The sequence below is a fragment of the Neoarius graeffei genome, chromosome 17, assembly GCF_027579695.1.
Source record: "Neoarius graeffei isolate fNeoGra1 chromosome 17, fNeoGra1.pri, whole genome shotgun sequence".
Taxonomy (NCBI): domain Eukaryota; kingdom Metazoa; phylum Chordata; class Actinopteri; order Siluriformes; family Ariidae; genus Neoarius; species Neoarius graeffei.
The window spans coordinates 20139198-20153791 of NC_083585.1; the positions used below are offsets into that span (position 1 = coordinate 20139198).

Genomic DNA, 14594 nt, shown 5'->3' on the forward strand with positions numbered 1-14594 from the left:
AAATTAAGTTCTAAATCTGTATAACCATTTTTCACACAAGCATTTTAAGAGGAAAAATCCTTCTAACACCGTTGTTGTAAGACAGCTAACGGGTGCTGAGAATTAACCAATTTAAAAAAAAAAGAAGAAGAGGAGAAGAACATTGACAGTTCATTGTCTCAACAGTTTTTGGTGCAAGATAAAAAAAATCAAAACGCAAAAACAAGGCCACCGATTAAATCCATCGTAAATCACTTTTACAAAAAAGATCAGCCAGAGCGTCAGCGATGCAGTAGCTCACACGGCCGTACCATGAGAAACCAGACTCGTTTATAATTAGCCAAGTTGCTCTTCATGAGAACAATTAGATCTTCCAAAAAAAATAAACAGAATCAAAATCCAGTGTAAACTCAGGGAGGAGTAGCGATGTTTGTGAATTGTGGACAGACGGATGGACGGACGGACGCTGGACGCCGCGTGATGGCAATAGCTCATCGCCCTACGGCCGGTGGGCTAAAAATAAATAAATAATGAGCCAGTACAAATCCTACACAATTAGTTAAAGTAATTTCACCAAAAATATAAACTATTTACACAGAATAAACAGACAATTAAGGAAATGCATAGAGAGCACTAACCCTCCGTGTCTGAAATCGCTCACTCGTTCACTACGCCCTACTCACTATATTGGGAATTACTATATAGAGGACTATATCGTGAGTTCATTGATAAAATGAAACAAGAGTGCTCTGAGAGCACAATATCCACCGCTGGCAACTCGGCCACAACTCTGGTAAAATGTGACTGAATTGAACAAAATTACAAGATGCATATTACCCACATATAACCAAAAATTCTGCCAAGTTTTGTGATATTCCTCCAAAAATTGTGAGAGGAGTTGATTTCAGAAGGTGAGTACCCTTCCCAGGATGGATGGACGGACGGACATCGCCACAACATAATCCCCATTCGGGCCTTTCAACCAGTGGGGGATAAAAATTGTGCGGGAAGTTGATTTCAGAAAGCAAGCACACCTTGATGAAATTGCCAAAGTAGAAGTTTGTTAATAATGAAGGGCGTAACTCTGGGAAAATTTGCCCAAATTAAACGAAATTTCAATATGCGTAGAACTGTCATATAACAAAGCCTTCTGCCAAGTTTGGTGAAATTCCTCCACAAACTGTGAGAGGAGTTGATTTCAGAAGAACGTGCACCCTCATGAAATTGTCAAAGTACAAGTAATTTAATCAAGGGTCAAAACTCTGGGAAAATTTTCACAAATGAAATTAAATCGCAATCTGCGTATTACCGTCATATAGACCCCTTTCACTGACGTCACCCGAAACCGGAAGTAAACAGACCCTGCGCCATTTTGGAAGACCAACAAACTCGTGATTAGGGGGAAATAACGGCAGCGGTATGTGAACCCACGAGAATAAAGTGGAGTGGCAAACGACTTAAACAAACAAATCTGAGCTGTTTTATTTATGATTTATTGGCCCAACAGTAGACTTGAAAGAAACCTGTGTGAGACTTGGCAAAAAACTGTGGATATAATGGATAAGTCTGTGCATGATCTGCGGACACTTTGAGGTAAGCAAACGCAAGAAATTCAGATTTAAAACATGCTAAAGTGGCCCCAAGTTGATAACTGTATGAGGAGCAAGCCTCCCAGACTTCTACAATTTAATAATAATAATAATAATTTAGGATGGTTTGGGGCTTGCTCTCCCTCCTATTATATAAATAAAGCATAGTTGTTGTGTAGGCATATATCATAAATACATATGTATAATTTGGATAAATTAACCTAAATTATGGATACCTTAATAGGAACAAAAAGTATACATTTTTCAACTGAAAAGATATATTATTAAAAGATAAATATCAACAAGATTACCTTGGCCATAACTATGTGTAGGTTATTCTTAACAACAGCTGTAATATCACGAACCAAGCCACCAACAACATAATTGTAAGCCTGTAGCCCTTTGTAGGCTTTCAAGTCATCAGCAATGTAGGCAGTGTTCGAACTACGGGGGTACTCGGGGGATCCGAGATCCCCTGAAACAGACATGAGATCCCTTGAAAACATGATTTGGGAAATGTTGGGGGGGTCTCTAAAATATTGGCAAAATGATGTTTATTGACATAGCAATCGTGTGTAACGGGAAGCATTTGCATATCCGAAGTGTTGTGTTTACATCAAAGATAAAATAAACCGAGATGACAACGACTGCTGCTGCCAGGTTGGTTGTTGAGTAGCCTGACTGTTTTTTTTTTTTCTTGCGTGTGGTATCATTATTGACGCGAGGCTGTTTTTTGAACATGCCAATGCGGACACGATTTCCCCTGATGAGTTATGACTTCAGACGTGATGCGTGTGTGGAGGTGTGGAGTCCGCGTGATATGTGCGTAAGATAGGCTTCTCATGTGTTTGGAGATCCGCGCTCTGAGACAAGCGCAAGCGCCCCCAAGGGAAAAAAAGGGACCCCCCGAAAATATCGGCATAGTTCGAACACTGAGTGTAGGCACTGGGTGTAAACAACAAATAGTTTACATGTCTGGGTAGCAAACAGATGGCAGAATTGGTGTCCGGTCCTCCTTATGTTTCCATTCTCCCTTGCCGCGAGTCTTATCATATGGGTCAAACCCATCAATCACAGCCAGTTTCTCCACATACCGTGCCCTTTCTGCAGCTGGTAATGTACTCACATAACCCGAATTATCAGCCATCGTGTCACTTTACTCTCGCTCGTACTTTGTTTTATATTGTGAGTGCATGTACTTGGTCTTCCAATATGGCGCCTAACAAAATCTCGCGGCGCGGTGACGTCATGCGGTAGCCCTCTATAACAAGGCGTTTTGCCAAACTTCGAGAAATTCGTCCAAAAATTGTGAGAGGAGTTGATGTCAGAAGGCGAGCACACCTTCATGAAATTGTGAAAATACAAGGTTGTTAATCGAGAACTGTAATTCTGGTAAAATGCGACCAAATTGAACAAAATAACAATATGCGTCCTAACGACATATAACAATACTTTATAATGAGGAAGTTTCGTGAAATTCGTCCAAAAATTGCAAGAGGAGTTGATGTCAGAAGGAAAATACACTCTCATGAAATTGTCAAAGTATAATTTTGTTAATCAAGGGCTGTAACTCTGGTAAAATGTGACCCAATTTAACAAAATTACAATCTGTGTATTGCTGACATATAACAAAGAATCCCGCCAAGTTTTGTGAGAGGGGTTGATTTCAGAAGATGAGTACCCTTCCCGGGATGAACGGACATCGCCACGACATAATCCCCCTTCGGGCGTTTCAGCCAGCGGGGAATTAAAAAAAAAATTGCTTTCGGACACTAGTCGGTTGCGCCGTTATTTACGTCATTACTGTTGCACAATTAAAACGTGCCAGATCAGTCGGCTGGTGGGTTTTCAAAATAATAATAAATCCATATTATACTGAGCGTATTTCCTACAATAATAAAAACAACGTACTTTGCATCTGCTGCATCTTTGAGGGTTTTTTTTTAAATCAAGGCCGAATCCTTTCTTCTTTCCCGCTGCCTTTTATTAAATCAAATTTGAGGCTTTTGATTTGATTTCTTTCAGCGCAACCGCAATGCATGATGGTAAATATTGCTTGGTTAGTGACCATCGGTTGTACACTACTTTTCAGGATGCATTGTGGGATACTATGAGTGCACTACATATAGTGTGTAATAATTCTCACTACATTCGGACAGCGCTACAAAATGGCGACCTCACTATATAGTGAGTAGAGTGTGATTTCGGACACGGGGTAAGTTTTTCTCTCAGTACAATTTCTTGTGGTGAAACATCAGAGCACAGTTGGTTTGATTTGTTACTCTCAGACTCAAAGTGTTAAGGCAAGGAAACTCACAATGTACTCTCTGATGAAGCCATGGGCGTTAGCTGGAGGACTCCAGGAGCACAGCACTGTGCCGTCCTCTGCACTATCGTAGCTTAGCTGCAAAGCCTGAGGAGGATCAGGCACTGAAACCCACCCACACACACACACACACAAACATGTCAGAAGTCACATACTTCATTCTGCTTCCACGCAAACCATGTGTGTGTGATGGTGAGGTGTGTTTTGCGAGTGTTACTCACGTCCCTCGGGCGTCCGCAGTGTGAGCACCTCGTTGGTCTTGTGCTGCTTGCTGAGGCACTGCGTCACCACTTTCACCTGGTAGGTGGTGTCTGGCCTCAGCACACTCAGAGTATAGCTGCTCTTGTTGCTGTGTGTGTCCATGGTGGTCCACTGTTGAGTCCCTACCAGCCTGGGACAAGGGGAAAAATAAATAAATAAATAAATAAATAAATAAATCCAGCACAGGTGAGTGATCCAGGTCTTGCCATGTCATACTTATGGTTATGGTGTAACTTATGTCATACTTAAGTTACTGGATTGTATGACTGATGTAAAGCAGTGGCTGGCACGGAACTTTTTGCATTTGAACGACAGCAAAACAGAATGCATCTTATCTGGCACGTCACCCACGTCAAATGTTTTTACAACAAATTTTGGTACTCTGGCCCCCTTTTTTAAACCATTTGTACAAAATCTTGGGCTAACGTTTGACAGTGGGCTTAAATTTGATAAACAGATTAGTTCTGTTGTTAGAACGAGCTTTTTTCAGCTCCGTCTCTTGGCCAAAGCGAAGCCGTTTCTCAGTCGGCAGGATCTCGAGAAGGCAATCCATGCATTCATCAGTTCGAGACTGGACTACTGTAATGCCCTGTATGTTGGCCTCAGCCAGTCTTCAATTTTACGTCCTCAACTTGTACAGAACGCTGCGGCCCGATTTTTAACAAGCACGTCTAGACGTGAACACATCACTCCTGTGTTGTCGTCACTCCATTGGCTTCCAGTCCGTTTTAGAATCGATTTTAAACTTCTCTTGTTTGTTTTTAACGCCATCAGTGGCCTGGCTCCCTCTTACTTGTCTGAGATTTTAACTATCCGTGATCATGGTAGGGCCCTGCGTTCTTCGGGTCAGCTTCTGTTAGAAGTTCCAAGGTCGAGATATAAACAGTGGGGTGATCGTTCTTTTGCTGTCGCTGCTCCCAGACTGTGGAACAATCTGCCCCCTGACATTCGCACCACTATTGATCTCGGCCTTTTTAAATCAAAGTTGAAGACCCACTTTTTTAGATTGGCATACAATCCTGACGAGGGGAGTCTTGTTTTTGAGGGGTGCTTCGTTTCGTCTGTTTTATTTCATGTACTTCTGAAAGGCTTTTGGTAACCTGCAGCACGGTGGCACCTCCCGCAGTCAAAACCTGTTTTTTTATGTGTTTTGGTGTTCTGTTTTATGGCTTTGATGGAAAGCACTTTGGGTACCTTTTGGTTATTGTAAAGGGCTATATAAATAACATTTGACTGATTGATTATGGTGAAGAACTACTGCCCACCAGGAGCAATGACGGGCCATTTTTTAAAGTGCTTATCATCATGTTGTGTAATGTATCAAATTAAAGAGTGTGAATTTGTTTAATTTTGTAAATATGTCTAAAAAAAAAAAGTTACGAACATTTGAAAATCCGGTGATTTATATAATTTCCATTTCAGTCCATTGCCCTGGTCACAAACCAGCAACCATTTTCCACTGGTTTAATTTTCCATTCATGAGAAAAAAAAACAATCAGAAATTAATCAATCAACCAAAACACCAAAAATAAAGAGATTTCGAATTTTGAGTATCAGGGTAAGAATTACAGATAAAGGTGTATTCTTGTAGATCACAGTTATGCACCTAGAAGGCTGAAAAGTAACACGTCAGTAAAATTGGTCCGTCCTTTGTGTTTAAACATAAAATCCAGAATTTATCAGGTACGTTCACTTTAAATTGTGGACACCAAGCGTGACTAATGACGGTGGTGCTTGAATGAGCTGTGTATCAGAAGCTCAAACTTTGGCTAATTCTCTTCAAAACAGTATCACTGTTATTTATACACCTTCTCATTTTTTCTGCATGAAAAAAAAATCGGACATTCATTGATTTTTAGGAAGGGTACAAAATTTCCCTCAGTGATCCGATCTTTCGCGGGCGCTAGACAGCAAAGTGTTCAGCTGATTTTATTGGAAAAATCAAGTCAACACGGGAGATTCGACCACTAGGTGGGAATCATGAGTTTCAAGCTGACTGAACCAACAGTGAGTGAGCGAGCTGGAAGCGACAACAACAAAACACACGGACCAGTGACGAATATCACTAAAAAACCCAAGACGGCGGCGCCCATGAGTTTGGTGTATACATAGTTTTCACATGACGTCACAGAGTCGGGGATTCCCTAGTGGCGGCCATCTTGCGGGTCAAGCTTACTGTACGGGTCACTGAGCACACATTGTAACGCGCGAGTACAAAGTCTTCAAAAGAACCCAAGCAGGCTATTTAAAGCTAGCAATGGTGCACACCTGTTGTATTCACAGCTGTCGTAATAGGTCAGATGATGACGTCAAGCGGAGCTTTTATGGAATTCCCACTGTACGGGAGCACGAAGGCGAGCAAACAAAGAAACTCAGCATACAAAGGAGAAATCTATGGCTTGCGAGGATCAACTGCAAGGATTATCAGCCTTCCAAACACAGCAAAGTCTGCTCCGATCATTTTATAAGTGGTAAGTTGTTTAAATAAACAATCAATTGCAAATCCGTTACAGTCCATGAAACATAGGAAGTATAAGAATGAGAAAAAAAAACAGTGAATCGGAAAGCTGCACACATTTGCGCAGCTTCGCGCAGCTTTCCGATTTAAATAAATTCTGATTTAAATCAACTCGATATTATACACACACATATATTTATATGCAGTGTTGAGAGCTCTAAAATTCCAATGTTTACATACCTTGGCTGTAATTAGGACACGACCGTCACTTGTTTTTATATGGTGGACTTCACGGACCCAGCCACAGACAAAATAATTGTATGACTCCAGCGACTTGTATGCTTTGAGGTCGTCAAGTGTGTAGGCACTTTTACTATTCACGAAATAGTTCACAATATCAGGGTACGATATGGATGGCAGCCCTGCATAGTCACTTGAAAATGCATCTTTGTCCAATTCGTAGGGGTCAATTCCCCCAATCAAGGCCAGTTTGGCTGCATACAGTTGTCGTGAGATGTCGTCCAATGTATCTATATACTTCTGTTTACTTGATTTTGCCGACATTGATCTTTATTTTAGAAAACTGACTTTATAACTTCATAAATTCGTCGGAGATAACGTAGCTGGTAATAGCGATGGTCCGTTTTGTTTGCCCCACAAGATGGCGGCTGGAGGGCGTTCCCCGGAATGCCGTGATGTCAGTGAAAACTATCTATTGCATTACACAACGTTAAAAAAAACAAAAACGCTTAAAGTAAAAGCTCATCACAATGCCACACAAAATTAACAATATATTCCGTAAATATGTTACTTATTCTTGAATCGACACTAGTTTTATGTAAACACTTTTAAATGTCTTTCAAGGCCAAATAAAAACATGCTGTTCTCCCGTACAAATGTCTGGGAGGTTCATCAGAGTAGCGGCACGCTGTCAAGCCTACAAACAAGGCAACAATCATCTACTACTGTTTTACGTTATTTTCCGTGAAACTTGGTGGAAGGGTGTACGTAGCATGAGCCAAGGAAGAACCCGTTACGTTTTGGAGTGGATCCATGAATTTAGCTTCACCTCTGCTAATGTCACGAGATACACCATTTGGCCTTGGATGAAGTCTACGCTCAACAGTGCCATCCATCTTAAAATCCAGTAGATGGGAATAACGTTCAACGGTAACAAAACATACAGTGCTCAGCGTAAATGAGTGCACCCCCTGTGAAAAGTAACATTTTAAACAATATCTCAATGAACACAAACAATTTCCAAAATGTTGACAAGACAAAGTTTAATATAGCATCTGTTTAACTTATAACGGGAAAGTAAGGTTAATAATATAACTTAGATTACACATTGTTTCAGTTTTACTCAAATTAGGGTGGTGCAAAAATGAGTACACCCCACAACAAAAACTACTACATCTAGTACTTTGTATGGCCTCCATGATTTTTAATGACAGCACCAAGTCTTCTAGGCATGGAATGAACAAGTTGGCAACATTTTGCAACATCAATCTTTTTCCATTCTTCAACAACGACCTCTTTTAGTGACTGGATGCTGGATGGAGAGTGATGCTCAACTCGTCTCTTCAGAATTCCCCAAAGAAAATAATCTCTTTCCACCACAAAGGTGAAGGCTACAAGAAGATCAGCAAAGCTGTACTTATCAGTCAGAATACTGTAGCAAAAGCGGTACAAAAATTTAAGAAAGATGGAACTGCAACCATCTCACAGAGACGTCCAGGTCGTCCACGGAAGTTAACACCTCGACAGAAGCGTCTTCTGATGAGAAGGGTTGAAGAAAATTGGCATGCAAGTTCACTGCAGTTATCTAAAGAAGTAGAAAGCCAAACTGGGGTGACTATTTCCCGTGACACAATACGGCGTACACTGAAGAGGAATGGCATGCATGGATGCCGTCCATGAAAGAAGCCTCTCCTAAAGCCCAGGCACAAAAAAGCCCACCTAGAGTTTGCCAGGGCCCATGCTGACAAAGATGAAGACTACTGGGACTCTATACTCTGGAGTGATGAGACCAAGATAAATGTTTTTGGAACTGATGGCTTCAAAACTGTATGGCGTCACAAAGGTGAGGAATACAAAGAAAAATGCATGGTGCCTACAGTGAAACATGGTGGTGGCAGCGTCCTTATGTGGGGCTGCATGAGTGCTGCTGGTGTCGGGGAGCTGCATTTCATTGATGGCATCATGAATTCACAGACGTATTGCTCTATACTGAAAGAGATGCTACCATCACTCCGTGCCCTTGGTCGTCGTGCACTTTTCCAACGTGACTAAACACACATCTAAGGCCACTGTTGGATTTCTGAAGAAGAACAGGGTGAAAGTGATTCAGTGGCCAAGTATGTCTCCTGATCTGAACCCAATCAAACACCTATGGGGAATTCTGAAGAGACAAGTTGAGCATCACTCTCCATCCAGCATCCAGTCACTAAAAGAGGTCGTTGTTGAAGAATGGAAAAAGATTGATGTTGCAAAATGTCGCCAACTTGTTCATTCCATGCCTAGAAGACTTGGTGCTGTCATTAAAAATCATGGAGGCCATACAAAGTACTAGATGTAGTAGTTTTTGTTGTGGGGTGTACTCATTTTTGCACCACCCTAATTTGAGTAAAACTGAAAAATGTGTAATCTAAGTTTATATTATTAACCTTACTTTCATGTTCTAAGTTAAACGGATGTTATGTTAAACTTTGTCAACATTTTGGAAATTTTGTGTTCATTGAGATATTGTTTAAAATGTTACTTTTCACAGGGGGTGCACTCATTTACGCTCAGCACTGTAGCCAATATAGAAATACGATGACTTCAAAGCACAATCCAAATATCACAGGTGTCAGTAATCCTGTGGGATACACATGTAGGGACATAATTCGAATAGTTTTGGAAATATATCCAGACATATCAAGTGGTTGCGGTTGCAGATTTAATACTTTGTAGAGTCACCTTTTGCTACAGTTACAGCTGCAAGTCTTTTAGGGCATGTCTCTATTAACTTAGCACATCTAGCCACTGGGATTTTTTCTCTCAAAATCTTCTGCTTTTAACGATGCTAACTTCATGGCCATGTTTGTTTACAAACTGTAACAGTAACTCGCTAGCATGGAAGTTTTACATCTCGGACGTGTCTCTTTTCCAGTTTTTCGATGTCCGTTGGTATGTTTTTCTCTTCTAAATATCTGTGAAGAATAGCTAATGAAGTTTTGGTAGCCTTTCGAGTGTTCAGCGCATCTTTAGTTTCAGTTTATTTATTTAGTGCTTAATTCTAGCATAGCTAATCCTAGCAGTAGCACTGGATTAACCTCGTCTCGTCTCTCTCCCGGCCGACAAAGAAACGACTGTGCGCGTGTGCAGCGGAAAAGTTTTGTAGTTGGAGCTTTGCATGAGCTCTGATGTGTGACATCGTGTTGTCTTGACAACGTGCAATATTATAACAATATTGCATGCCATCAATAAACCTGCTAGAAGGGAATAGAACACATTTTTATTCCATGGAAAAAGTGTTCCGTGTGTATGATGTTCAATATTATGCATTTTTTGTTGTGCAATAAAATTAAATATTTCTCTGAACTGACTGTTTTCATTTCAGATCTAATTTTGCCCTTTAAATGTTGCTCCTTGCATATTTGACAAGGTAAAAAACAGCAAGTTTAATAATGTCGAATTGTGCCTAAATCAGCACTAGATGCCACCAGAATGCACCATTTGAAGTCTCTAATTTCAAAATTTTCAAAAAAATTAAATGGATTTGGCCAAATGTAATTGGTCATCAAAATCCAAGGAGTATATTATACGTAACGAAGACGTCTAGTCGGTCGATGAGAGCATCAGAGCTCTTCATGATGTCAGTATTTTGAAATGCAGCGGATATGCCAGTGCCAGTTGTAGCCAGCAGATGTCACCAACGTGCATCGATGACTTGAATGGAGTTCTCAAACTTTTTGAAGCCAGGGACTTGTTTAACAGGGAAATCAATTTCACAGACTCCCTTAGTACAGATTTATGAACATCAGCCAATTACACAAACACTAGAGTTATTATTTAAACATGTACAATCATAACTTTTTATTCCAGAACATTCTGGTCCTTGGACCACATTCGACTACGTCTTTCTACAGGACCTGACTGGGGAAACATGGTACGGTACATTTTAGGATACAAGATAAAGGACGGGCGGCACGGTGGTGCAGTGGTTAGCGCTGTCGCCTCACAGCAAGAAGGTCCGGGTTCGAGCCCCGTGGCCAGCGAGGGCCTTTCTGTGCGGAGTTTGCATGTTCTCCCCGTGTCCGCGTGGGTTTCCTCCGGGTGCTCCGGTTTCCCCCACAGTCCAAAGACATGCAGGTTAGGTTAACTGGTGACTCTAAATTGACCGTAGGTGTGAATGTGAGTGTGAATGGTTGTCTGTGTCTATGTGTCAGCCCTGTGATGACCTGGCGACTTGTCCAGGGTGTACCCCGCCTTTCGCCCGTAGTCAGCTGGGATAGGCTCCAGCTTGCCTGCGACCCTGTAGAACAGGATAAAGCGGCTAGAGATAATGAGATGACATGAGAAGATAAAGGAAGCATACCTGTAGTAGATGAGGAAGGAGCAAGAGGACTGCGGCATGTTTTTGGGCCGGGACCAGGTGAGTGTGACCGTGCCGGAGAAGTCTGCGTGCCACTGCAGGTTCTGGACTTTATACACCAGCTGGTCGGCTGTCGAGCAGAAACACAAAACAAGCTGGAACTATGACAAGACCAAACTTGTCAGCTTGGTTTCTAGGGGCCAGGAATGAATGAGTGTATTTGTTGGGGGAAATGTGATGCTCAGTATCTCTCACCGGTACAGTTGTCCTCATCACTGTGGTCTGAGCAGTCTAAGAAGCCATCACACCTTTCACTCTCCAGTACACATGCTTCCCGGTCAGCACACAGTGTCCCGTTCATACACACCAGAGGCTCACGTGTAGCTACACAGAGAGCATATATATATATATATATATATATATATATATATATATATATATATATATAAAATACATTTTAAGTTGCTTAAGTTTTACAGCTTCTGAGTGGTGCAACAGAAAAACATCATCCAACGGTCGCCGAAGTTCAAGTTCCGATGATGCCAAAGCCATTACTGACCGGGGGTCCAAGGAAGCAAAATTGGCCATGCTCTCAGATAGCGAGAGGTGGCATAATCTTTCTCGTTATGCATGCAGAAGTGGGCGGATAGCACTTTCCTCTGAGTGTATTACGCAGTCCACCAGGCTTGTCGTACTCGATCCCAGGACTCGTGACTCATACATTAACTGCATTCGGACTCGTAAATTGGAGACGAGGACTCGGATTTTTTCTTTATTTTTTGTAACATGCCATAATAATTTGACACAAGATATTTATATCTACATTCATTTTTATACTAATTTCGTGCAAGAGAATGCACATTCACCTGTTCAGGAACAGGTGGCGCTAAAATGCCTGGAGAGACGCCGCTAGGATTGTCCGCTTTGCTTATACAGACTTCTCGTGCAGGGGGAAAAAATGCACTGCTGTGTGTTCCATATGTAGAAGAACTATCAAGGAGACGACGAGGACGACCTCGAACTTCAATCGTCATTTGGTAAGACTCCACCCAGAGAAGGAAGTGACACGCTATGTTCATTGCTCTGTTGATAGTGGGCAGGGCTTGCTGAGCGATGAACTAGCTAATGTTAACCCTCTCTCATGTTATTTGCTCTGTTGATAGTGGGCGGGGCTTGCTGAGCAATGAACAAGCTTTTTATCTGTAGCCTGTTAACTAAAATGGGGCAGTCGAGCAGTAACGTTAGTCCAACACAGTAGCAGAGACGCTTTCACATAAAGGCAGCGACAGCCACCGTCAAATGGTGCGATTGGAGTCTTGTTCTCGGACTCGACTCGAAATTTTCTTTAATGACTCGGACTTGAAGACTGGGGACTCGAGCCTGGACTCGGACTCGAGGTTTAGTGACTCGACTACAACACTGCAGTCCACCGATGTTGCATGAGCAGCAGTTCGAAAAGGTGTGGTCAGCTGGATGCACATGATAACCCTCTCATTCTCTCTCTCTCCGAGACATATGATGGGCAGAGATGCCTGATGGGTACGAACTGGCCATGACTAAATTAAGGAGGAAAATCGGGGAAAAAGCCAAAAAAGTAAAGTTGATTAAAATTTATGGAACTTGAGTACAAAAGTCCGTATTCCACACAGGTTCTGCATGAGAACAAGAAAACTAAAAATAAATTTAAGTTAGTTATGGCTGGGTTCTTGCCCGAACCAATGATCACATCATCAGTTTTTCTCTGGCTAATCAGGCACAAGGTACGCCGGAGCAGTTGGGCACCTTGCTCAAGGGCACTTAAACCGGTCCTGCTGGTTCAGGGAATCGAACCAGCAACCTTTTCATCCCAAAGCTGTAGCATCAGCCGCATAAAGTATTGATTATTAATCAGTAGCGTAGAATAGTATCTATTGTCTAAGACACTTATTTATATTTCATATTAAAACATCTATGTAAATCAATACATAGAAAGCCTGGCCAGGCGCTGAACGTTCTTCTGCCTTCACTTTAAGAGAAATTCAGGGCGAGCATGAGCCTAGGTTCTTCCCTGTCACTGTCACTCACCTTCTCACTCCTTAGCCTATGGATATAGTCCCTTTAAATCACGTGCTCGTTTTCTGAATGGAGAGGCGGAAAGAGGAATGAACGGGGGTAGATGGAAGCCGGTACGCCAACATTCTGAGATCCTCCAGAATTCTTTAATGGTCCGGAATAAATTGAATGCTACACGTTGATGGATTACTTTGTTCTTCTACGCCTTTTTTGAGGAATGTACTGTCGGACTTAAACCAACATCTGAAGAGGTGAGATCGCTCCTTTTTTTTCCCTATTTTTGCTGGCGGGATTGTTTTTGTTTTTTGGAAAGCGCACGGGCGGGGCGCGGTTTTGGTTATACTGCTTACGCAGTGTTTGGACTAAATACTCTGCCCTAAGGGCTATTCTCTCACTCTCTCTCACTTTGCACCATTACACAATAAATATCTCATCTCATTATCTCTAGCCGCTTTATCCTGTTCTACAGGGTCGCAGGCAAGCTGGAGCCTATCCCAGCTGACTACGGGCGAAAGGCGGGGTACACCCTGGACAAGTCGCCAGGTCATCACAGGGCTGACACATAGACACAGACAACCACTCACACTCACATTCACACATACGGTCAATTTAGAGTCACCAGTTAACCTAACCTGCATGTCTTTGGACTGTGGGGGAAACCGGAGCACCCGGAGGAAACCCACACGGACACGGGGAGAACATGCAAACTCCACACAGAAAGGCCCTCGCCGGCCACGGGGCTCAAACCCGGACCTTCTTGCTGTGAGGCGACAGCGCTAACCACTACACCACCGTGCCGCCCAGAATAAATATTCGCATTGAAAATATTTTGTAAGCGCGTTTCATGAACCAAGTTATAGGATTTGTTGACAACTCGCATCGAGTTCGTTACAAAGCTATTTCTCTAACCATTTAGCCATGGCCTCCCCCCGTAAATAACGATACAAAAATGTTGAACAAATATACTTTACTAAGGTGATGCAAACTACCACAATCATACTGGGTTAGTCATGAATAAATGGGATATGAACATGCTATTTCACAAGCATCATTCTTAAAGAAGTTCTAAAAATAAAATAATTGTAAGTAGGTGAATTTGGCTACGGTAAACGGTCCCGAGGTGCGAGTGTGTGAATGATATTAGATTCAGACTCACATTGGAAACTGTGTGTTTACTGCTATTATGTTGTAAAGGTGTTGTGTGGGAATGCGAGCAAAATGGTCAAGTCGAAAGGTTAATCTATTCCCTGGTGACACAAGAACAATAACGGTAATCTTTCACCATGGGAACTGGAACCACTGGATTATCGTGTTATGATGGTGCTGGCAGTGTTTGTTTCCCACGGGTCT

The 14594-nt window shown here is 42.1% G+C and overlaps 1 protein-coding gene across 2 annotated transcripts in view; it reads right to left on the bottom strand.

Annotated features, from left to right (window-relative positions):
* The window catches only part of sorl1 (sortilin-related receptor, L(DLR class) A repeats containing), a 219033-nt gene that overhangs the window by 34331 nt on the left and 170108 nt on the right, over positions 1-14594 (bottom strand). For both annotated transcript variants that reach the window (XM_060943822.1, XM_060943821.1), the window contains exons 33-36: positions 11448-11576; positions 11196-11322; positions 4116-4285; positions 3886-3998 (exon numbers count right to left, since the gene is read on the bottom strand). In XM_060943822.1, coding sequence (XP_060799805.1) covers positions 3886-3998; positions 4116-4285; positions 11196-11322; positions 11448-11576 — 539 coding nt within the window. The remainder of the gene's footprint in view (positions 1-3885; positions 3999-4115; positions 4286-11195; positions 11323-11447; positions 11577-14594) is intronic.